General features: G+C 32.3%; 4 protein-coding genes across 6 annotated transcripts in view; 2 read left to right on the top strand and 2 right to left on the bottom strand.

The window, feature by feature from the left end:
- The first annotated feature begins 698 nt into the window (after window positions 1-698).
- Window positions 699-3472, top strand: LOC125867586 (polygalacturonase non-catalytic subunit AroGP2-like). Its single transcript, XM_049548135.1, has 2 exons — window positions 699-797; window positions 1617-3472. Exons 1-2 carry the CDS (start codon window positions 729-731, stop codon window positions 3441-3443), a joined length of 1896 nt encoding a protein of 631 aa, XP_049404092.1. The 5' UTR covers window positions 699-728; the 3' UTR covers window positions 3444-3472.
- An 8699-nt stretch (window positions 3473-12171) lies between these two features.
- Window positions 12172-13902, top strand: LOC125867598 (tetraspanin-7-like). The gene is made up of 2 exons (XM_049548149.1): window positions 12172-12715; window positions 13502-13902. The coding sequence occupies exons 1-2, from the start codon at window positions 12287-12289 to the stop codon at window positions 13883-13885; spliced, it is 813 nt and encodes a 270-aa protein (XP_049404106.1). The 5' UTR covers window positions 12172-12286; the 3' UTR covers window positions 13886-13902.
- Window positions 13903-15824: 1922 nt separating this feature from the next.
- LOC125867602 (protein phosphatase inhibitor 2-like) lies at window positions 15825-16566 on the bottom strand. The gene has a single exon (XM_049548154.1). It carries the CDS (start codon window positions 16521-16523, stop codon window positions 16041-16043), a length of 483 nt encoding a protein of 160 aa, XP_049404111.1. The 5' UTR covers window positions 16524-16566; the 3' UTR covers window positions 15825-16040.
- Window positions 16567-18143: 1577 nt separating this feature from the next.
- Window positions 18144-26304, bottom strand: part of LOC125867603 (uncharacterized protein At4g28440) — a 162608-nt gene continuing 154447 nt past the window's right edge. For 2 of the 3 annotated variants that reach the window (XM_049548156.1, XM_049548157.1), the window contains exons 2-3: window positions 21992-22175; window positions 18144-18597 (exon numbers count right to left, since the gene is read on the bottom strand). In XM_049548156.1, coding sequence (XP_049404113.1) covers window positions 18407-18597; window positions 21992-22139 — 339 coding nt within the window. In that variant the 5' untranslated portion in view covers window positions 22140-22175 and the 3' untranslated portion in view covers window positions 18144-18406. Of the gene's footprint in view, window positions 18598-21991; window positions 22210-22430; window positions 22542-26304 lie in introns of those variants that run through there. The other variant, XM_049548155.1, reaches the window with a different exon arrangement.

Genomic DNA, 26304 nt, shown 5'->3' with positions numbered 1-26304 from the left:
TTAACATTTTCATACATAACATAACAAAACAAGAAAGATGGAACATGACTTTCATGCATTGGTCAATTTTACTTGGGTTGCTTCAATTGTATATGAATTATATCTTTATTTATCATCAAAACAACTGTAGGGAAAACGCATGCTCAGACATCTAAACATAGTCAATTTATCAATACAAGATTCTCAAAAATTCTTGCACTATTAAAAGTAGTTCTACACCTTATATATAGCTTCTCAATAGTTCAAAGTACCAATTTTCAAACTTTGTTCGTAAACCCTATTTTCCCCTCAAAATTAAGTTACACATGACTTATCAGTTATTGTCATACTTATTAGATCTACATCTTCACTCTAATTAGTTCCATAGTGTAATATTATGATTATCTATTTTGAATCAAGTCAATACGATTTTTCTAAAAATGACACATAATATAACCATTAAGAACAAGAGTGTATTTCTTAATTAAGCATAATCAACTTTACTCATATATTAACACACAAAGTAAATCTCTAGATATTCCAACATCTTCTCTACTTATTGATAAGTCAAACAGTAACACGTAAATGAAGATGTAAAATTACTAGTAGTTGGTGTTTAAACTTCAAAGGGGCAAGAACTAACCCCACACTCCATCATCTTCTCAACTTTCTACTATACTCTTTTAGAACCTTCTACTATAAATTATGTGCTTTCAACCAAACATACACACTAACATTTTACTAAAGAAATGCATAACAAAAATCTTTTTTCTTCCTGCATCTTGCTTCTTCTTTTGTCCTCACTACTATCTTCCAATGTAAGTAACTCTTATGCTCATCTCTCTTTCATTTTCTTGAACTAATCTTGACATCTTTGTCATGATAAATATTCAAACACACACACTCTCTCTCTCTCTATATATGTAGACATTTTAAATTTATTTTACTATCATTTTGTGCAAAGTTATTTCAATCAAACCATACAACAGTAGAATATATTTCCATCAACTTTCTCATGCTCGAGAGTCCCAACTCATTTTAGTCGAACCAACAAACCAAAGCACATGACACATTGGCGCATAAAAAAAGTACTCCCATTGTTCTATTTTATATGCCATTGCTTAACTTGACANACACTCTCTCTCTATATATAGACATTTTAAATTTATTTTATTATCATTTTGTGCAAAGTTATTTCGATCAAACCATACAACAGTAGAATATATTTCCATCAACTTTCTCATGCTCGAGAGTCCCAACTCATTTTAGTCGAACCAACAAACCAAAGCACATGACACATTGGCGCATAAAAAAAGTACTCCCATTGTTCTATTTTATATGCCATTGCTTAACTTGACACAGTATTTATTTTTAATTATAGTGAAATAACATTTTTTTTGGACAGACTAAAAAGAAAAAAAATACCACTTATCACATAACTCTGCCCTTTTGTTTTTTTTTTTTCTCTGATGGGTTTATAAACACTATTTGTGCTAGTTTAATCCTTTATGAATGACAATTATTGTGAATTAAAAACTGAAGCATATAAAACCGACTCAATTGGTTTGATTTTCTTTTAGAGAAATACCGACCCAAATCAATCCGTTATATGTACTCATGGAACGGTGCCAATGCAGGTTGTTGTGGCTAAAGATGGAGACAAATCTGGGAACCCATTTACGCCAAAAGGTTATCTGATTAGATACTGGAATAAACATGTCTCAAATGACTTACCAAAGCCATGGTTCCTTCTCAACAAGGCATCTCCATTGAATGCTGCTCAATATGCAACTTACACTAAACTTGTTGCTGATCAAAATGCACTCACCACACACCTCCAATCCTTTTGCTCTTCAGCAAATCTCATGTGTGCACCAGATTTGTCACCGAGTCTCGAAAAACACACCGGAGATGTCCACTTTACCTCTTACGATGACAAGAACTTTACCAATTACGGAACCAAAGTATTTGGTCTCGGATTCAACTCCTTCAAGAACTATTCTGCTGATGCAAATGTCGTTGTGAATTCTTTTAGGCGCTACGGTAGAGATTCACCCCGTGATAATCAATTTGACAACTATGCCCCTGATACCAATGTACCTGACCAAAGTTTCAATAGCTATAGCACAAATACTCCAGGGGGTTCTGGCCAATTCACTAATTACGCCCACAATTCCAATGTCCCCGATCTCCGGTTCACTTCCTATTCCGACCACGGAACGGGAGGGGAACAGGAATTCAAATCCTACGCAGACGGCGGAAATGCTGGTCAGCAATCTTTCAAAAGCTATGGCAAAGATGGGAATAGTGCTGATAGTAAATTCACCAGCTATGGAAACGAAACTAATGTGGCAGCCTCAACATTTACAAACTATGGTCAAAATGCAAATGGAGAAAATCAAAATTTCACTTCTTATGGTACTAACGGCAATAATCCTCAAAACAATTTCAACAACTATGGCGTTGGAGGTAATGGTCCATCCGAGACTTTCACTCACTACAGAGATCAAACGAATGTTGGTGATGACAAGTTCATTAACTATGTCAAGGATGCAAATGCTGGTGAAGCCAATTTCACCAACTATGGTCAATCATTCAATGAAGGTACTGATGTATTCACTACTTATGGTAAAGGGGGTAATGACCCACATATTAATTTCAAAACTTACGGAGTTAACAACACTTTCAAAGATTATGTCAAAGATACTGCCACATTTTCCAATTACAAAAACAGAACTTCCCAAGTTTTGGCTTCATTGACCGAGGCCAACGGTGGTAAAAAGGTGAATAACCGGTGGGTTGAACCCGGAAAGTTTTTCCGGGAGAAGATGTTGAAGAGTGGTACAATCATGCCTATGCCGGATATAAAGGATAAGATGCCTAAAAGGTCCTTTTTGCCCCGGGTGATTGCTTCGAAATTGCCTTTTTCTACCTCAAAGATTGATGAGCTGAAGAAAATTTTCCATGCAGCCAATGATTCTCAGGTGGCAAAGATGATCGGTGATGCTCTGAGTGAGTGTGAAAGAGCACCAAGCGCTGGCGAGACAAAACGGTGTGCTAACTCAGCTGAAGATATGATTGATTTCGCAACATCAGTACTGGGTCGAAATGTGGTGGTTCGAACGACTGAGAATACAAAAGGATCAAATGGGAATATCATGATAGGAGCAGTCAAAGGAATCAACGGTGGAAAAGTTACAAAATCAGTATCATGTCACCAGACCTTGTTCCCTTACTTACTGTATTACTGTCATTCGGTTCCTAAAGTCCGGGTCTATGAAGCGGATATTTTGGACCCGAATTCAAAGGCTAAGATCAATCACGGTGTTGCCATTTGCCACGTGGATACTTCTTTATGGGGACCCAAGCACGGAGCCTTCATTGCACTCGGGTCAGGACCCGGGAAAATTGAGGTTTGTCATTGGATCTTTGAGAATGACATGACTTGGGCAACTGCTGATTGAGCTCTAGGTGTGTTTACAATATGCGGAAAATTAAGTTTGAATNAATACATTCTAGTTAATCTAGTTTTACTAAAATTCTAATCACTTGTATTTCGAGTAATATGTTTCATTTTGGATCCTTTTCTCTAATAAATATAAATAAATAAATAAATAAATAATGCGTCATTTACTTAATTATTTTTCAAAGTTAATCGAATATATTGAAAGTTATTATTTTTATGTTAAATCATTATTTTCCTAAAAATAGTCAAATATATTTTAGTCAAGTCTCAAGTCAACCGCATGTTAGCGGACACTTCGAATGCTTAAACCCTTCTCGAAGTGTAAATTGAACCCCGAACCCTCTTTGGTGTTTTTCAAATGATTTTTTCTGTTTAAATCTTTGAAAATTATAAGTTTTCTTAATTTCTTTAAAAAATTAAGTGGCGACTCTCTTCTAAGTATTCTTCTCCAATTGTTTTATACTTAGAATATTTCAAAAATGTGATTTTCCTAAAGATAGGACAATTACGGCACAACACCAAGTATAGTAAACAATTGCTCCCAAGTAGCTGCTATAAGACTTCTTTTTGAATTATTTCCTTCTAATTAATTCTCTCTAGCACAATTTTCACTTTACCAACTTGAAGTTTTATGCCCAGCCAATTTGATATAATTCAGTTCTCAACTATTTGGTGCAAGCACAAAATGCAAAATACAGGGGTATTTCTGTAGTCTTCATTTCTTTGGTTTAATCATTTGTTCCAGTAATAAAACATATTGAATTTGTCCATGTTGACTATCATCCCAGTGACTTTAGTGAAATAATCTAGTGCTTCTATAATTCTCCTCATGCAAAAGATCATTAAATCATCAACAAACATCAAATGTGTAATTATAAAGCTCAACATTCATTCAAACCTTAAAAAATATTGCAAAAGTATATATATATAATATTATAAGTGTTTAGAGTACTGAAGAGAATTATGAGCAAACCTTGAAAACTAATAGTTTTAAAAGAAATTTATAAAGCTCAGCATTAATTGGAGAATCATGACTCTAGCTAGAAATATAATATATTTTAATTATTCTGATCTCACCATCAACATAATCCTTTTTTTCATTATAATTACATGTGCTAGCTTTTGCTGATAATAATGGAGCAAGGGATATGATAATAGTTTTAGACATGGAAAAAAATGGTGGAGGAACTATCAACATCAAACTCTATAGGCTCCAATCAATAGATAAAAGGAATTAGGGTCCTACATTTGATCTTTCTTTCTTCTTTTCTTTTTTTTTTCTTTTTTTTTTTTTTATATATTTGATCATGTGGAATGTCATGTGTCAATGTTTTTTTAAATAAAAAAGAGTGTATTACCCACACCACTGAGGTGTGTTTCTCAAACTAAAAAGTGATAGTCTAATATGAAACTCACACTCTCAATAGTTTAAGTATGAAACTAAAAAAAAAAAGATAGTTTAGGTATGTTTTTGACACTTCTCTCATTTGGTTAAGTCTGTTTAGCTAAATTTTCAAAAATGGCTCATTTTAAAAAGTACTTTTTGTTAGAAGTAATTTTGTGATAAGCAACTTTAGAGAATAACTTGAGTGTTTGGTTAATTAATTTTAAAAAACATTTTTACTCATTCTGAAATTTCACGACCACTCATGACATATTAGGTATATAACGCATTTGCGTGATACACAAATACAGCATCAACATAACCTTTTTTCATATATTTTTTTCCATCATTACATGTGCTTTTGCTGATAGTAATGGAATATGTATGTACTCTACTGTATGATCCAACTAAAAAAAATATTAAGATCATTTATTAAATGTTTATAACAAACAAGGGAAAATGCATAAGTACCTCCCAGCCTATGTCCGAAATCCCAGAGATACACCTAACCTTTACTAAGGTCATATTACCCCTCCGAACTTATTTTATATGTAATATTCTACCCCTTTTTGGCCTACGTGGCACTATCTTGTGAGCCCAACGCATGTTGACAAAATTTTCAAGGATAGTGCCACATAGGCCAAAAAGGGGTAGAATATTATAGATAAATTAAGTTCGGGGGGTAATAGGACCTTAGTAAAGGTTAGGTGTGTCTCTGGAATTTCGGGTATAGGCTGGAGGTACTTATGCATTTTCCCTAACAAACAATATAAAATGAAATAAGGAGTCTCAATTAAAAAATTTATATTACAAGAATTGCAACCTAGGAACTCTGATCTCTAAAGCAATATAATCACTTGAATAGTATTTCAAAACTCTTTCTCAAATACATCTTGCTTATTTGTTAGGTTTTATCGATAGTACTTCTCAGTATAAGTGCCTAATGTTCTTAGGTGAAAGTACACTCATGACATCGAGGTATAGTTAATCACAAACATTTTGTTAAGTATATTCTTCTAATCTCAGTATTATATTGTATTGTTTTAATGAATATAATGTTTAGATAGATTGTAACGTTTTTCATCGTTACATACTATCATACATCAACAGTTTGAATGATAAACCTACAAGAAAAGTAGGGTATGAGATAGAGCTACTATAATTAATAGGTAGGATAAAGAATAAAATAAAATTATTAAATAATAAGTAAAGATAAAATGAGAATAAAATATTAAGGTAATGATGCAAAATGAGAAGAAAATAGTAATTAAGGTAACAATGTGATCATAAAAAATTGATCATTACACAAGACTTGTTTGTCGTTATCTAACGATGAATTTAATCGACACAATACAATAATGGACAACTTACATAAATCTCACTAGTTTGAAAGCTAATTACTTAGATACACTTTAATTTGAAATATTACATATCTTATCAGATTTTGATGTGTCTAGATTCGTCCAAATACATGCGGTCAACATTAGGTGTACGTAATTTATTCTATATACATTATATCCAAGTGGAAATTGCATGTATCATCTGGGATACATAACAAATCATCTCACTCGCCATGCTCTCTTATGTATCTGGTATCCCAGATACATAACAACTTCTCGCTCGTCTCACTCTCCATCTCGTTTGTCTCCCTCTCTATTTTAATGTATCTTTAACAACCATCCAAACAATGTGTTAGTCCTCTAGCTTTCAGTGTACTTCTACTCCCTTCAGTAGTCCAGCTTCAACTAAACTTCCAATGGAACAGGTCAGTGATTCTCCAGGTTCATCCACATGTTCCAAATCTTGACTTGGTCCAGATGATCAGTCATATAAATTATCACGATCACTAACTACCAGATGTGGTGGTAAAGTAGAAGGTATAGATTCAGAATAGTTTAATAATTTTAATTCAAATTCGATATTTATCTTATAATATTTCTTTTATATAGGAAAAAAGTTCAAATATGCCATCAAATTTTGAGAGAAGACTTATTTATGTCATTCGTTTAAAATTTAGCTCATCTATGCCATTTTCCGTTTGAAAAAAGATTTATTCATGCCATTATTTGTTAATCGAAACAAGTTTCAGTTATGAAAAATTATTTTTACACGTAATCAATTATGATTCGACCACGTTATTAATGAAATCATTTTTTTAATAGAAAAGGAATCAAATATGTCATCTAACTTTGAGAATGACTCATCTATGCCATTTGTTTAAAGTTTGGCTCATCTGTGCCATTTCAGTTAACAAATAATTGCATGGATGAGTCTTTTCTCAAACGAAAAAATGGCATAGATGAGTCAAACTTTAAACGGATGGCATAAATAAGTCTTTTCTCAAAGTTCATATTTAAATCTTTTCCCTTATATATATATAAAAAAATATTAATTTAAATTAATAATTCAAAAGAATTCAAATTCAAAACTCATATAATCTTTAAATCATAAATTTGTTTTTGCTTATTACGTATATAACACATTTGCATGACGAAATGCAAGATGTTTTAGTTCCATCTCACTTTCTAACAAATTAATTTTATCTTCTTTTTTAAAAAAATCATCATTACATGTGCCTATTATTGAAATATAGGATATGATAAGATTTTTGTTAGCCATGAACAAAAGTAGAGCCACTATCATCAATATTGAACTCAATAGGCTTAACAAAAAAGACAAGTAATAATTTAGGAAGCGTCCCTACGATCACCACTACATATGTTTGACTGTTTGTCATTATAAGGTGCAACTTAGAGTTTGTTTTTTTTAATGATGTTTGATATCTATACAGCACCGCCAAATTTCATATTTGAGGGTAAATAATAAATGTGATTTCATACTTAAAATTTAAACTCTAACACTTCTAGTTAAAGATAAAATAATATTTATTACTTTATCATGATTTTATATATTTAACCGTATTAAAACAAATATAATTCATTGATTCTTAAATATATTTCGAGTTCAAGTCATAAAAAAATTTAAAAAAATCTTAGTAGGATGATAAGCAGTGTTTCCACCTTAAAGACAAGTATCACAAATTTAGATCTTTTCTATATGCGTGTTAACTTTTCTTTTTTTAATTATGTGCTCTTTTTTTAATTTCTTTTTAAATTTTAGTCGTTCCATAGACCATAATTCATTTTTTGACTAAAATAATCATATTCTTGTAATTTGGCAACTCAAATATCTCAAAGAGATTAGAATGATCACGCATACGTTGGATGTTTGTAACAAAAGCAATATCACAGGCGAAGTTAAAATTTTAATTTTATAATTTTTATCATTAAATTCATTATATATTTAAAATTATGGATTCAAAATTTAACAAGTATCTTTTTCTTTTTTAAAATAAAAAAAGGGGGAAAATTACGAGGATAAGCAAACATATACTAGTTAGTTAGCTAACATAGTTGGAGTTTGAATTAATTATAACTCGCAACCTCTTTTTAGCTATAATTATGTGCTCCTCTCTCTTCTCTTCCTCTCTCTCGTCTCTCTCCTCTTTTATACATATACAAATACAAATTATACATATACTGTCAAAACTTAGAATGAAAGCAGCGAGAACCACCATTAATGGTGGATTCTAGAACCTACTGAGCTCAAGATTAAGAGACAACTAATTGAGAAAGGCACATTTCTCATTTCTGAAGTATGAAAACTGAACTAGAACTAGATACAGTGAGTTGTATATATACAGACTGAAAACTGGAAAATATCTAACAACTAGGACAGCTGGCTAACGGAAAGCTAACTAACTACAAAAGTTGGTAACTAACTAACTCTGTGAAAGTAACATTGTTTAAACTAACTAACTAATTATGCATAAACTTATTAATCTCAATACCCCCCTCAAGTTGGAGGTGAGGTGAACACTGCCAACTTGTCCATCATAGTAGAGTGTTTGATTCCTGTGAGCAGGGGCGGATTTACGTAGGACGAAGGGGGTTCATCCAAACCCCCTTCATCGAAAAATTACACTATATATATTAGATTAAATTTTTAATATACGTGTATATATATAGTACTGAACCCCCTGAACATACACCAAAGGCGTAGCTCAGTGGCGTTGGGGGTTCAGGAATTCACTCTACTGCACGCGAGGTCGCGTGTTCGAATCCGGGCAGAGGCATTTCTTTTATCAGCTTATATTTTAGGCGTTTTAATTTATTTAAAAATATAATAATGCAATCAGAAAATGATGTTTAGTTCCAAAAAATTAAAACGCTGATTGGGAATTTAGGATTTATTAGTTTAATCCCTAATTATAAAGTCAAATATTAAAAAACCCTTTTCTTCTTGATTCGACAGTTTAATCCGACCCGTTTAATTTATTTATGGATATTATTTATGTGATTAATTTTTTTTTTTGAACCCCCTTGATGAAAATCCTCCCTCCGCCACTGCCTGTGAGAGCCTTCGTGAGGATGTCGGCCAATTGATCACCAGTGCTGATGTGATGCAATGAAATTAAACCTTCTTGAAGCTTGGATCTAACAAAATGGCAATCGACCTCTATGTGTTTGGTTCTCTCGTGAAAAACTGGATTCCTGGCTATGTGAAGTGCAGCCTGACTGTCACAATATACTGGGAAAGGACCAATTGGAGGAACAGTCAACTCAGTGAACAATCGTTGTAGCCAAACCAATTCTCCAACAATGTTAGTTAGATTACCTAATGGCAAAATATTGGTGAGATGAAGTTTGTTAAATGTCATATGGTGTGATATACATATATAATTATATGACAGATATACAAATAAAATTCGCATCTCTCCACTCTTTACCCTCTCTCGCTCGCCTCTCTCCTCCCTCTCCAAATCTTGCTCGTCTCTCTCCTCCCTCTCCCAATATTGCTCGCCAGATATACAAATACATATGTATACATGTTACATATATACAATTATCTGACAGTACAAATACAATTCACCTCTCTCCACATTCTGCTCTCTCTCCCTCGCCTCTCTCCTCCCTCTCTGTATAACAATTATTATACAGATAGTATTAATTGTTATCGTTGTGTGAAAACTACTTGCCAAAAGCATATTATTGATTTAAAACTTTGAAGGACAGTGTGGACCGGAAAGTTTGTTGGCGTGCATCAATTTTTTCTTTTGTTATCTTTTACACCTTTAATAGCTTTAATAATAATCCTAAGTCGTAATGAATTAAACATGTTTATGATTTCATGTAAAAGGTCCAAATTTTAATCATAGAAAAAATAATTCGACTGGCCCATCATATTTTTAGCTTTATATGCAAACGATGATGAATGGGAAGTTGCTATAGAAAAAGTTGCTTCAATTTTCAAAATTAGATTATGAGATTCCTTTAATTCAGATAATTAAAATTTTAGGCTATTAATTATTTGTATTACTATTTCCACTGTCCAATAATAGTTGATCACTAGTACTCCCTCTGTCTCTAATTATTTATCCACTTTTTCTTTTTTAGTTATCCATAATAACTTGTCCATTTTGACAAATCAAGAAAGGACAAAAAAAATTCTCTGTTGTACCCTCAATTTATTACTTTGAAAAATGTAGAACTTCTTGAAAATCTTAAGTTTTTAATTCATCCACTTCAAAATTAAAAAGGATAAAATGGTAAACTCACTATATCAATTATTATTTTCTTAATAGGTGTGTCAATTCGAAAGTGGACATGTAATTAGAGACAGAGGGATTATTAATTTGGCACACCCCTTAAGAAACAATAAATAATATGGGTAATATTATTATATTATCATTTGACTTTATTAAATTTAATGCTTTGAAAAATATGTTAGATGATAAATATTTCATCCGTTCCTTTTTATATGTCATCCTTACTATAAATAGTTGGTCCATAATACTTGTTATTTCATAAAACAATGCATAAATTATAATATTTTTCCTATTATACCCTTGATAATTAATTAGTCTTGAAAATAGATATTTGACCAACCTATAAAAACTAATAAGAAATTAATATGCATTGTAATTACTTCATACATTAATTAATTACTTTCACCATTGCATTACTCTATAAAATTTGATTTTGAACAAGAAATCTCAACAAACAAATTAAAAATAAAAGATGGATTTTGTATATCATTTATTAAAAAGTTTTAAAAAAAACATTAAATAAGGGTAGAATTATAAACTTACTTAGTTTCTTAATACAAATGAAATCTAAAAATGTGACACATAAAAAGGAAGGGAGGGAGTAATATTTAATAGCAAGGGTAAAATAGACACAAAAAGTAAATTATCTTTTGATTTTCTAAATTGAACAAGTATTATTAAACAATTATTTTTAGTATAATGAACAACTAGGAGAGAGTACTTTTATTAGATTCAATGCCCTTATCCAATCATATGTAATTAATTCAGTATTTTTTTAACCCGCTCTATCACGTATATTGGATCTTATATCACCTCATACGCCATTAACACAATCTAACAATTCCATTAACCTCAAGCGGATTACAAATTGGTTAGAATATAATGGGTATTACACATCGGTCGGTTTGATTCGGTTTTATGTATTATCGGTTCGGTTTATTAGTTTTTGGTTTTTAAATATGCTAAATCGGCTTTTGGTTTATTGGTTTTGATCTTTAACGGTTCGGTTTTCGGTTTAACCAATAAGAAAATGTTTATAAAATAAATATATGACTTCTCTAATAAATTTGACATGACAAGACAATAATGTAACTTTACAAAAGCTCATAAAATAGAAATAATAATAATAAAAAACATGAAAAGAACTATACATGTATAACACAAAGAGAAATTAAGAGGAATATGATTTTTACTTAGGTTTTGACGATTTGTATAATGTAAAGTTGTGAACTCAAAGTCACAGTAAAGTATGAATTGATTGTTAAATGTCAAAGACATAACTATGTAAGATATTGATATTAATATTTACTAATATTTATGTATGGAGTAAATTAATATAGTCTTAACTCTTAATGGGTTATCGGTTTACCCAATAACCCAATATTGAAAATCAATATCGAACCGATAACCCGATAATTTTTTTTATAAAACTATTAAAAATCGTTAACCCAATAACACTTTTTTCGATTCGATTTATTGATCGAATCAGTTTGTGTAGATCGTAAATATTATAGTAATAACCATGACAATTAAAAAAGACAAAAAGAAAATAGTTAATTGTAATATTTATTCTCATTTAATTATTGACAAATTAATATAGTTTGATGTATATATATCATGTGCGGACTTCAACATTCACTATGTTAAACTTATAACTAAACCAATCATATATGTGTGGTAAATAAAACTTAATGTTTGTGCTAGACCACAAATGACCAAAAACAAGAAAAGGACGTTATTATCAATTTCTAAAAATAAACAATTGCTAATGACTTTAACCACGTAAAATCAAATAAAAAATACCCCAAAATGAAAAAGCATAGTAAACCTAATATTATTCTTTATCAAGATGGATTTTGGGAAAAATGGTTACATTATCATGCTCATCCTCAATTTATTTGGAATAATCATATCAATTCCTATAATAATTATCCCTCTCATAACAGTTAACAAATTTTGTCGTGAAACATCAATGTCAATGTTTTTAATTGCTGGAATTATGATATTAACATGGTCATTGGCAGGTTTAGCAAGTTCAATATGTTGTTGGAAAATTGGTTTTCAAGAATTTGTTTATATGAGGTCACAAGTTTTTATATTATTTGTAGTAGTTCTTTTGGGGACAATGGCATGGTGGCAATCAAGAACAGATTCACGTATGTATACATATTATGATTGGAAAACTTTCAAGAATTGTATGGTCAAGAAACAAATATGTCAAAGAAATTTAGGACATGGATTGGATAGACTTTCTCCATATGCTTCTAGTACCCTTCAGGTATATATATATACGATTTTTTTCTATTCTGATATTCATCGTAGAATGGAAAATTTCTTGATGGTAAGTTTTTATTCGTCAATAGATGTATTTAATATGAATTGAACTAATCAGATAAGTGAGTTATGAATATGGAATGGTTTGGTCGTTTGGACAAGAAAAAAAGATATACATAATCAAAAAAAGATGTATTAAATTTGAATTGATTAAAATAGATTAATAAATTAATAGATGAGTCATAAATTAACTCTCTTAAAGTTTGCTTAGCCAATGTGGGTTGTGTCAAAAGTCTAAGAACGGGTTATAACTCAATCTATCTATTATGGTTCAACCTCCTCTTCTCTTTTTTAACCATAATTCTCAATCTTCAAATTAACATAGTACCAAAATTCTTTCAAATTGATTAAAAAAAAATCAATCTCAAAATTCAATTATATGCTTGGATTTAAGTTGGATTTTGACTTATTGTGTTATATTGACTTGACTCATTTTGACCTGATATTTTGATGAATAATTTTCAATTCGACCTGTTAAATCAAATTAATAACCTAGTCAAAATCTAGCTTATTAAAATTTGAACGGATTGAGCTGATAAATAAATTACTCCACTTCATTTTGCCACCTCTAATTGCAACATGCACCTAAACAATATAGTTGTGCACCATTTCATTCACAACCATTATGATTCTCCACTTCCTTTTGTCCTCCATATGTATTTTATTTGTCATTCAATCATCAACAACTTAACATAATAAATCTCTAAATCGATTTTTTTTTTTATTTCAGGACGCTTGTTGCAAGTATCCCAAGATATGTAACAACAGTGATAACAATACATCCAAAAACGAGAGCACAAATTCGCGTGACCCTTTTACTTGGATGGATACATACGATGGTTTTCCGGTCGCCGGAAATCAAAACAAGTCTACAGAAACTATTGAAGATTGTCGTCAATGGAGTAGTGATCCCAATAAGCTTTGTTTCGAGTGCTATGCATGCAAAAAGGGCTATTTGTTTAAACAAGATCAAAATTGGGCTACTGCATTGTCAATTTGTGTTATTAATAGTGTTGTGCTCCTTTCATTTTCTTGTTATTTTTATAGTAAGAATTTTGAGGAGCCTGGTAGGGAAAAATCAAAAAGTAGCAAAGTTCATCCTACTAGTGTATAGGAATATGTATGTAACAACTTATAGAGATGTTACATAAGTGTATCATATGTATATTTAAGTTAAAATTTGTTGTTTCGTTTAGGGAGGATATATAGTTAATTAATATTAATACTTAAAAATTAATATATATATATATATATATATATTTACTAAGCATGATATATTAAGTGATAAATATATTTTTCAACGACAATTGTGGGCTGATCGAGTTATTTATAGGGGAACTTTCGCAAATATAGCCACTATAATAAACTTAATTATACTTCATAGCTATAGTTTGCATATTTACGGGTTGTAGCTACAGTTTAAGCTGTCTCATTTGTATAATTCGCAGGTACATTTGTATAATTCAGTTATTTTTGTATAAACTCGAAATAACGAATTTATACAATTACAAACATCAAAGGTGTAAATAGTTATACAAATTATATTATACAAATTTTGAATTATACAAAAGTTATACAAATTATATTATACAAATTCTGAATTATACAAACGTGCAAATTATACAAAACTAAAATGCTGAGCCACGTAATTATAACTAAAAGTAGGTCGTGAATTGTAATTAAGGAAACCTATAGTTATGTTAACTAATTAACTAGTATATGTTTGCTTATACGCATAATTTTCCCTTATTTATATGTGTTTTCATCAAGTTAAGCAATTTAATATTAATAGTTGAAAACTAAGTTATCTATCTCTCTATATATATATATGTATCATCATTTACCAAGCATGATATATTAAGTGATAAATATATTTTTCAAAGACGATTGTGGGGTGATCGAGTTATTTATATGTGTTCAAGTATTTCCTCTTTCTTTTAACCAGTGTAATTTTAGTAGGTTTGTTTAAATTTTATAAAGTGGCAGTGTAAATAATTTTTCACACCAACAATTCAATGAAAGGATATTTTCAAGCAAGTTTTTTTTTTAAAAAAAAAACAATGTGAGATCTAAATTTTGAGATATGTTACTTACTATAACAAATAAAAAATAATTTGATACTATAAAATTATTTTATTGATATTGTATACTTAATGTAGTGCATTTTAATCACCCCTCTAGTTTGAGAAGTCTCTCAAGAGTATTGACGCCCGTAATGACTATTTGAAGCCCAATGTCATTATAGAATAAGGTATATTTCCTTTATTGATCGGTACGTTAGGTTTTCTCTTTGTTACAATATATAGGATGTGCTCGCGCCCTTGTATTTGAAGTGTTGGGTGGTCATTTGTATTTATATCAATTTAGATATGGAAAAATTTCATAAAATGCTATAATAATAAAATATTTATCATCTATGACAGTAAAATTATTTTTTTTTCGAACATAACAATTTTGTGTCATACGAAAGAGTAGATGTGATGCTAGTGGCCAAGTCCAGTAAGCTAATTTAAGTGGCCCATATGGTCTCTTCCTTTAGCAATTGAAGAAAGAGGAAATTCTGAATCAATTAATTCCAGCAAGTTCCTTTTTTTCGTCTTCTTTTTATTATTATTTTATTATTATTCCAGCTCAAAGTGAACTTATTTTTCATAATTACTGCTAAAGTTACTTGCAAAATATACTAAAATTGAGAAATTTTAATTTTTTTGCATGTATTATCTACCAATAAAAATTGCCATATAATTCACACTACTTTTTTCACAGTGCCAAAAAAACTTGGTACATTTTCTACTATTGTGATCTCATAACATCAATAATTCATTTCTCTAGCAAAAGTCATGACAACAATTGACATCTAAAGGGAGATATGTCATACAATTACTTATAAGAAAAATATAAACAAAAAAAAAAAACTTCACCAACAATGGTGTCATGACAACATAACATTCATATCTTGAGATCGGAATGAAGAACACCATTTGCGATAAAGTGTTTTGCCTCTTTAATGAATATACTTGTCACGAGTTTGAATTAGTCAGATCAGTATATAAGAACTTCATATTGATGCAACATAGGTCAACTAACAAGGCAAAACATATTCTACCAAAAGGTAGACCTATCTAATGCAAATACATAGGTCAACTAACAAGGCAAAACATATTCTACCAAAAGGTAGACCTATCTAATGCAAATCTAAGTGTGAGCTTCAGATATCAAATGATTAAATCAAAAAGAAAAAAAAAACGATATTCATAAAAATAAGATGACTATTTTGAAGTATCTTCCTTTTCTTCCTCAATTTCTATGCCCTTAACACCATCATCAATAATATTATTAATATTATCATCATCATCATCATCAAATTCTTGAAGAAGAGATCCATTTCTTTGTAGCTCTTTGATTCTCTTATATTCATCATAATGACCTCTTCTATGCTCTATGAAATTCCTTTTCCTCTCCGATTCGTCAGAATCTTCATCAGCATCAACGTCAACATCAGCATGATTCATAACAATAATGTCATTATCATTATCATCATCATTTTTACGAGGATCATCACATATATTTTTACTTGAGCACGATGCCATGTCATCATCCACATCATTGCTACGATTGCCATATTCCTCAAAATTATCATCATCATCAATTTTAGGATGATGATATGGTGTCTTTGGCTCGGTGATCTTCATTCTCACCGGTTTATTCGCTTCAATTTCCTCCAATTTTTCTTCATCCCATTTAACGCCCATTTCAACGTACAATACAAATGGATCTGAATAGAACAAAATGAATATAGATATAGTCGATATATTATCAACTAGTTTAATTTATTGAATGGAATATATCTTAATTGATTCTCAATTACTCGAAGAAAGAAAAATGAGGAATGATGGGTTAAAATTTGTATATTAATAAGAGAAGAATAGGAGAAATGTTCAAACAAGTTGAAATTTCATACAGTAATAAATTTACTAGTAATATAAATTGTTTGGACATAAACATGACACGTACATAATTTGATAGTTGTTAGGAAAAAAATTAAATACATCACGAGGATTGGGTTAAAGTCTTCATTTGCATATATAATCACACTATACCTACTCCATGTTATTAATTGGTTTCTGTATTTCCTTCTTTTTTCCTTTTTTACATGTTGTCTTAATGGAGATTACTTTATATATTTTTCTTGTTTTAATCAATTGTCTTAGTTTGTCATTTATAATATATCAAAATCATTGTAATGTTTGATCTTAAACGTGTTATATGGAATATTGAAATAGAAGAGTTATGTTTATTATGGATTAGATGTCTAGTAGATATTAAATGAGCTAGAAATAATATAGCTAGAGTTGAGAATCTTGGCTTTTTTTCTCTTTTTCTAAAAGATGTTTTATAATCAATGACGAAATCTGAAATTTTATTGAGAGTGTTTAAAATTTTACTATATATCTCTAAAAAGCTATTTCTTTTTTTCGAGTGATCATCATTAAATTAATATAACTATACCATTGTTTATAGTTTAATATATATTCTTTATCAACGTTTTCTCCACGGTGACTAGAAATGGCATCGAAAGTCTTCCTTTTATAAGTTGGACTTTGAGGCTATATGAATTTTGTAATGCTTTTCTTGTTTTTAGACTAACAAACGTCAAAGTGGAGTATGCATGAAGTAGTCAGATTCTTCCTGGAACAGCCGGGGCCATTTCAGACAGAGGCGAATGTAGGATTTTTCGAACATGGGTGCACCAAGTAAAATGTACTGAAGTGAGAATTGATCCTTAATCCTCAAGGTCAAAAGCTCAACATTTAACCATGTGGACCATTTAAACTTCTTGTAGTACGGGTGCAAGAATATAATATTATACAAAATTTTAAAAAATATACATATAAAATAACTAATTTTACGAAGAGACCACGGGTGCGGGTGCCCTATTTTTTGGCTGTAAATTCGCCACTGATTCCAAACTTGAACCAGAGACCTCACCCATGAAGCAAATCATCGTATCTATTGTCCAACCAATTGGGAGAGAATCAATATATTTCTTTTTGGGAGCGATTCATCCTTCCCAGTATACAACTCTCTATGAAATAACTCCGATGAAAAGAAAAAAGAAGGCGTTAAGAGACCCTCCTGGCCCAACTAAATACTCCAAGATCCTTTTTCAAACCTGCTCCCATTCCGATTTACTTCTTTATATTGGAAAAAAAGAGTAGCAAGCTTTACGCCACATCATACTATTGCTCTAAACTGGAATATTTACTCTTATGAATCGTAAGATGAGTTAAATATTAGTACTAGAACGTCTGGCCATCGAAAATTTCTCGATTATTAAAAAAAAAAAAAATTATGATAAGCACCAGATAAAGTAAGTTCTATGGTGGCTACACAATCCTTCCAAATAAATAAACAAGCAAGTTGTACACTACTTTTTATTGCAGCTACATACCTTGCTATCTACAAAAACATTAGACCAGTCACTTTCCACTACAAAAAAAAAAGGACTTTCTGACTTAACAAAACCAGTAGTTTTTACTCAACTAATGAAGCCACATTAGCATATCCCTAAAGAACCAAACTTACTTATACTCTCTGCAAACGGGACATTATCATTGCGATGGGCTGCCTCGAGTTACTGTTCAACAACAGTCACTTGTTCAAACTCGATAAGGGACAGATTACTGTCTTCCTTGACAGAGAAACTAGCAGGTTCGGTAACTTCAATACGTCCCCACCTGTCCACTGCAAGCCTCATTGATCCCTTGAACATATCTATTTTTGCATTGCGCAGAATTACAGTAGCACCTTCTTTCATCATGTCGACTGAAAGAGAAAATACTCAAGTTAACAGAAGGATACGATAAAGAGAACAGCCTGATATCTGACAGAAGCCATGTTCAAGAAGGAAAACCGGAAAGATTCAAGATGCATGAAAGCCTCATTGATACATGTTGTTTGACAGAAAATTCTTCATAATTAATCACCAAAATAATTCAAAATACCGATTTGCAAAAATGGAGTACATGAATCCTAATCACTAAAATGAAGAAGTTTATGAATCCTAATCACAACCATCACATAAAGGTTACAGTTCACAAAAAGAAAAGAGATTGCAGATTTGACCAAGCACATCAGGAAAGCTGAATATGAAACCAGTGTAAAGACAGATCTCTCTGGCTAAATATCCGATTTCACAACTCCTTCCTTGAAATAGTTAATATGATGCTTGCATGAAGCAGAAAAAATAGGAAGTCAGTTTCTTGTGAGAAGACAGGGCTCGGGTTTACTGAACTATGAAAGAAACAGGATGAAGACAAGCTAGGCTTGAATTGCACAGCTAACTGTACAGAAGAAACTTAGGTGAATGACATTTGCACGCAGTTACAATTCATACAATTCTACATCCCAGTAAAGATGTGTACCTGCCCCCAAGGCCTAGCTCAAGTGGCAAAAGGTGGAGGATTTGTGGCTTAGGTCGCAGGTTCAAGCCCTACACCATGCAAAGCGAAGCCCAGTATTTAAGTGGAGAAGGGTAGAGGGGTGGGCCCATTATCCACCGAGTTTAGAAGGCTGTGATTGGTCCAAAGGGTGGTTCACAGACGGATTTCTCGGTTATCAAAAAAAAAAAAGTAAAGATGTGTACCATATAATACCAATAAGTGATATCTTCAACACAATCACAGTTCATTCTTAATTTGTGTATGAATCACCTGCAAAATTTATGTATGCCTACTTGATGGTGTGCCTTTCATACAGTGTTGTCTAAAGCATAAAAGTGCAAAAAAAATCTTAAGATCCGTTGGGGCTTTAAGCGCAAATAAAGTGTGGGCTTTAATGAAAAAAGGCACAAAGGGAGAAAAATACAAATATACATGTTTCGACCAAGACTAATAATTATAAGCATGAATGATAAATAATGAACAAAGAAATTGAAAAAAAAAAATTACAATAAAGTGAAATATCAATTATCTAGTGTTGTCTGTTCAGAAGAGGCTCATTGGCAAGGAAAAGTATGACTAGAACTTTGATGACGACATTGAAGCACACATTAAGCGTGACAAAGTGCTCAGCACCTTTTGAGCCTCATTTCAGGACTTAAGTGTGTCTTTGACAACACTGGTTTCATTACATATGTAACTCACTGACAGAGAAGAGTTTATGGGTTTCCTCTTTTTACTTTTTCCACTGATTTCGGAAACTGAAAATCTACAAAAAGTTTCCTCAAGAAAGTTAGAGAAGTAATTTAGGTTTTCAGAATAGTGGTTTGCTCGGAAATCAGAAAGTTATTTGGTTCCAATGACTCCAAGATAGAGCTATTCAGAAGAATAACATGTTGAATGCCAACTGACTGCCCCTATTCATTCACATCCCACTCAAGTAAAACTCTCAACAGCAATACTGCAAAATGAGCTTTTTCTAAGGTTTCCTACTTTTTGGTATGCTTGTATACAAAAGTGTTTTGCCCCTTCCTTGTGATGAATTATTTCTAGATCAAAAGAAATGCACAAAGTGAGGTTGAACAAATAAGTGAAGTTTCAGGTATGTTTCAATTACTTAAAGCATCATAACAAGTTTGGAAGTTAAAATCAGTCAAAAAAGAATCAAACGTAATTCCTTAAATTGAACAAAAATAGCAATGAGATCAAATGACCATATAGATCATACCAAATAGTTTGGATCTAAGTTGCTCAGACTCTCCAAAAATGTTGCCACACCCATGCTGGATCCTTCAAAAATACACTATCTTTGGAGGATCTGACACGCACCCGTCGACATTTTTGAAGAGTCCGAGCAACATAGGTTTGGATAATAGCCTAATGGCTGTAGGTAACCGTATTAAGGATTTCTATTTTTTTCCATAATGAGACATGACATGAATGGTAACTGAACAAAGGGTTACGAATAATTGTACAAGGGACTAATTTTGCCATAATGAGCCACAACATGAATGGTGATTGTATAAAGGCTTACAAGGTCCAATACCTTTTTCTGATCAGCATTTCATCTCTAAACTAAGGTTGTCTCTAGGAAAATGCCTAATGAAATATACGTAACTTGGAATAGAAATTTGATGTAATCTACCAATACTATATCCTATCATCTTGGACCCTAAATAGGATACGAAGGTTCAAGTATGGACCACATGTCCACATAATGCATACTAGATTTTAGAGATGATCTGGCTTTAGAACAACCGTAAAAAGGATTATAGAAGAACCATTAGAATTATCACCCTGATACATTTTCTGGTTTCACCAAGTGCTACTATCTTAGACCTCAGACCCAATAAAAACCTGAGAGTCAGAGAATACAATGTCATGGCCTCACATAAAAATACAAAGGCATTTTAATTAGTACAACACTAATTATTCCTTAGGTTTAGCATTGAACATTAGATCACACTGCACAACCTATTTGAGTAAATGGGGAGAAATTTATTGTTCTTATTTTTTCTCCCCTTCAACAGCATTAACACAACAAGCTCACAGTAGTAACGTATGATCAGACCACCAAAACACATACTAAGAGTCTAAGACCATCAGCACCTTGTTCAGACAATTAACATTAAAGATACAGTCCTTACTACCATTATACCCTTATAATCCAGACTAATCTCAAACAAAAATCGCAGCAAATTAGAATGACTCCACGAAATCACCACAACATCCTTGCTCAGTTAATTAACATTAAAGATACAGTCTTTACTACCATTATACCCTTATAATCCTTTTTAAAAAAAATTGGGGGTAGTTGAAGGGAAAAGGGGGAGGGAATCACAAGATGGGGAATCAAACCCCCACTAACAAGGAAAAAATTCAGGCAATCAACCAATTGAGTTACTAAGATTCTCATACCCCTGTGTTGCTCGGACTCTCTAAAAATGTTGCCACGACCATGTCGGATCCTTCAAAAGAGCACTACTTCTGGAGTATCTGACACACATTTTTTGAAGTGTCCAAGCAACATAGGCTATACCCTTATAATCACAATTAATCTAAAAAATCAACTAATCAACCAACTGAGCTACTAGGATTCCCCTATACCCTTATAATCATGACAAACAGATATCATAGCAAGTTAGAATGGATCCACGAAATCACCACCACTGTGAGCCCCTTGAAAATGATACTACTATAAAACGGGATTCTCTCTTTTTAACGATAGATACTGAATGCTAGATTGAAACAAAAAAAAAAAACTAAACCAAATACAGTACCTTGATCATTTCTAGCAGTGAAAATGATCATCCCTGTCTCATCACCAACCAAGCATTCAGCCAATCGCATCTGGCGGCCTTGATTTCCCCTTGGCACTACCATCTTTGTATTAACCACCTTCACAGTAAGATTTAGCCCAGTAGCCATTGGTCTAAGCTGATCAACCTTAGTGAAAACTGGTTGCTGCTTCTTTGGTTCACCCATTTTTATTTTAAACCTAACAAAATCCAAAAAGATCAAATCTTTACATATACCCAAATCGAGAAATTGAAAAATAAACTCAAACACATATTCAGAAAACACAACAGATCAAACAAAATCAAATCTTTGGTCAATAAATCACCACAGAAAGCTGCAGAAAACATACAAATTCTTGAATTTAATATACTGACTAGTTACAGTTTTGAAGAAATAATAAAGATTTAGTTTTTGATTTACCTGAATTGAAGAGAAAAATTGAGATCTGAGTATTCTTCTGGAGATTCAGATTGGAAGTAGGTAACTGAATGGGGGCTTTGGTTTTGACGAGAAGGCTAAATATCACTTTTCACCCCACGAAATTGTTAAAAGTTCTAGTATGCCCCCTAAAGAAATTAATGTTCTATGTCTTACCTTTACAACTAGTTAATCATTCTAATTTAGGCCGGGGTTCATCAGGATTCAGATTGGAAGTAGGAAAACGGAATGGGGCTTTGATTTTGACGAGAGTGCTAAATATCACTTTACACCCCACGAAATTGTTAAAAGTTCTTATATGCCCCCTAAAGAAATTAATGTTGTATGTTTTACCTCTACAACTGATTAATCATTCTAATTTAGCCCGGGGTCGATCTGAATTCAGATTGGAAGTAGGAAAACGGAATGGGGCTTTGGTTTTGACGAGAGGGCCAAATATCACTATACACTCCACGAAATTGTTAAATGTTCTAAAATGCCCCTAAAGAAATTAACGTTCTATGGTTTACCTCTACAACTGGTTTATCATTCTAATTTAGGCCGGGGTCGATCTGGATTCAGATTGGAAGTAGGAAAACGGAACGGGGATTTGGTTTTGACTAGAGGGCTAAATATCACTTTGCACCCCACGAAATTGTTAAAAGTTATAATATGCCCCCTAAAGAAATTAATGTTGTATGTTTTACCTCTACAACTGGTTAATCATTCTAATTTAGGCCGGGGTCGATATTGATTAAGATTGGAAGTAGAAAAACGGAATGGGGCTTTGATTTTGACGAGAGAGCTAAATATCACTTTACACCCCACGAAATTGTTAAAAGTCCTAATATGCCCCCTAAAGAAATTAATGTTGTATGTTTTACCTCTACAACTGGTTAATCATTCTAATTTAGGTCGAGGTCGATATGGATTCAGATTGAAAGTAGGAAAACGGAATGGGGCTTTGGTTTTGACGAGAGGGCTAAATATCACTTTACACCCCACGAAATTGTTAAAAGTTCTAATATGCCCCCTAAAGAAATTGATGTTCTATGTTTTACCTGTACAGCTGGTTGATCATTCTTATTTAGGTCGGGATCGATCTGGATTCAGATTGAAAATAGGAAAACAGAATGGGGCTTTGGTTTTGACGAGAGGGCTGTATATCACTTTCCACCCCATGAAATTGTTAAAGGTTTTAATATGTCCCCTAAAGAAATTAATGTTCTATGTTTTACCTCTACAACTATTTAATCATTTTAATTTAGGCCGGGGTTGATCTGGATTGAGATTGGAAGTAGGAAAACGGAATAAGGCTTTGATTTTGACGAGAGGGCTAAATATCACTTTACACCCCACGAAATTGCTAAAAGTTCTAATATGCCTCCTAAAGAAATTAATGTTTTACCTCTACAACTGGTTAATCATTCTAATTTAGGCCAGGGTCGATCTGGATTCAAATTGGAAGTAGAAAAATGGAATGGGGCTTTGGTTTTGACGAAAGGGCTAAATATCACTTTTCACCCCACGAAATTGTTAAAAGTTTTAATATGCCCCCTAAAGAAATTAATGTTCTATGTCTTACCTTTACAACTAGTTAATCATTCTAATTTAGGCCGGGGTTGATCAGGATTCAGATTGGAAGTAGGAAAACGGAATGGGGCTTTGATTTTGACGAGAGTGCTAAATATCACTTTACACCCCACAAAATTGTTAAAAGTTCTTATATGCCCCCTAAAGAAATTAATGTTGTATGTTTTACCTCTACAACTGATTAATCATTCTAATTTAGCCCGGGGTCGATCTGAATTCAAATTGGAAGTAGGAAAACAGAATGGGGCTTTGGTTTTGACGAGAGGGCCAAACATCACTATACACCCCACGAAATTGTTAAATGTTCTAAAATGCCCCTAAATAAATTAATGTTCTATGGTTTACCTCTACAATTGGTTAATCATTCTAATTTAGGCCGGGGTCGATCTGGATTCAGATTGGAAGTAGGAAAACGGAACGGGGATTTGGTTTTGACTAGAGGGCTAAATATCACTTTGCACCCCATGAAATTGTTAAAAGTTATAATATGCCCCCTAAAGAAATTAATGTTGTATGTTTTACCTCTACAACTGGTTAATCATTCTAATTTAGGCCAGGGTCGATATTGATTAAGATTGAAAGTAGAAAAACGGAATGGGGCTTTGATTTTGACGAGAGGGCTAAATATCACTTTACACCCCACGAAATTGTTAAAAGTCCTAATATGCCCCCTAAAGAAATTAATGTTGTATGTTTTACCTCTACAACTAGTTAATCATTCTAATTTAGGTCGAGGTCGATATGGATTCAGATTGAAAGTAGGAAACCGGAATGGGGCTTTGGTTTTGACGAGAGGGCTAAATATCACTTTACACCCCACGAAATTGTTAAAAGTTCTAATATGCCCCCTAAAGAAATTGATGTTCTATGTTTTACCTGTACAGCTGGTTGATTATTCTAATTTAGGTCGGGATCGATCTGGATTCAAATTGAAAATAGGAAAACAGAATGGGGCTTTGATTTTGACGAGAGGGTTGTATATCACTTTCCACCCCATGAAATTGTTAAAAGTTTTAATATGCCCCCTAAAGAAATTAATGTTCTATGTTTTACCTCTACAACTAGTTAATCATTTTAATTTAGGTCGGGGTTGATCTGGATTGAGATTGGAAGTAGGAAAACGGAATGAGGCTTTGATTTTGACGAGAGGGCTAAATATCACTTTACACCCCACGAAATTGCTAAAAGTTCTAATATGCCTCCTAAAGAAATTAATGTTTTACCTCTACAACTGGTTAATCATTCTAATTTAGGCCAGGGTCGATCTGGATTCAAATTGGAAGTAGAAAAATGGAATGGGGCTTTGGTTTTGACGAGAGGGCTAAATATCACTTTTCACCCCACGAAATTGTTAAAAGTTCTAATATGCCCCCTAAAGAAATTAATGTTCTATGTTTTACCTCTACAACTGGTTAATCATTCTTATTTAGGCCAGGGTCGATCTGGATTTAGATTGGAAGTAGGAAAAAAGAATGGGGATTTGGTTTTGATGAGAGGGCTAAATATCACTTTACACCCCACGAAATTGTTAAAAGTTATAATATGCCCCCTAAAGAAATTAATGTTGTATGTTTTACCTATACAACTGGTTAATCATTCTAATTTAGGCCAGGGTCGATATGGATTCAAATTGGAAGTAGGAAAATGGAATGGGGATTTGGTTTTGACGAGAGGGCTAAATATCACTTTACACCCCACGAAATTGTTAAAAGTTCTAATATGCCCCCTAAAGAAATTAATGTTCTATGTTTTACCTCTACAACTGGTTAATCATTCTAATTTAGGTTGGGATCGATCTGGATTCAGATTGGAAGTAGGAAAACGGAATGGGGATTTGGTTTTGACGAGAGGGCTAAATATCACTTTCCACTCCACGAAATTGTTAAAAGTCCTATTATGCCCCCTAAAGAAATTAATGTTGTATATTTTACCTCTACAACTGGTTAATCATTCTAATTTAGGTCGGGGTCGATATGGATTCAAATTGAAAATAGGAAAATGGAATGGGGATTTGATTTTGACTAGAGGGCTAAATATCACTTTACACCCCACGAAATTGTTAAAAGTTCTAATATGCCCCCTAAAGAAATTGATGTTCTATGTTTTACCTCTACAACTGGTTAATTATTCTAATTTAGGCCGAGATCGATCTGGATTCAGATTGGAAATAGGAAAACAAAATGGGGCTTTGGTTTTGACGAGAGGGCTAAATATCACTTTCAATTCCACGAAATTGTTAAAAGTTCTAATACGCCTCCTAAAGAAATTAATGTTCTATGTTTTA

Source organism: Solanum stenotomum, chromosome 6 (genome assembly GCF_019186545.1).
Source record: "Solanum stenotomum isolate F172 chromosome 6, ASM1918654v1, whole genome shotgun sequence".
Taxonomy (NCBI): Eukaryota; Viridiplantae; Streptophyta; class Magnoliopsida; order Solanales; family Solanaceae; genus Solanum; species Solanum stenotomum.
This window is presented reverse-complemented; position numbering and strand designations above follow the sequence as displayed.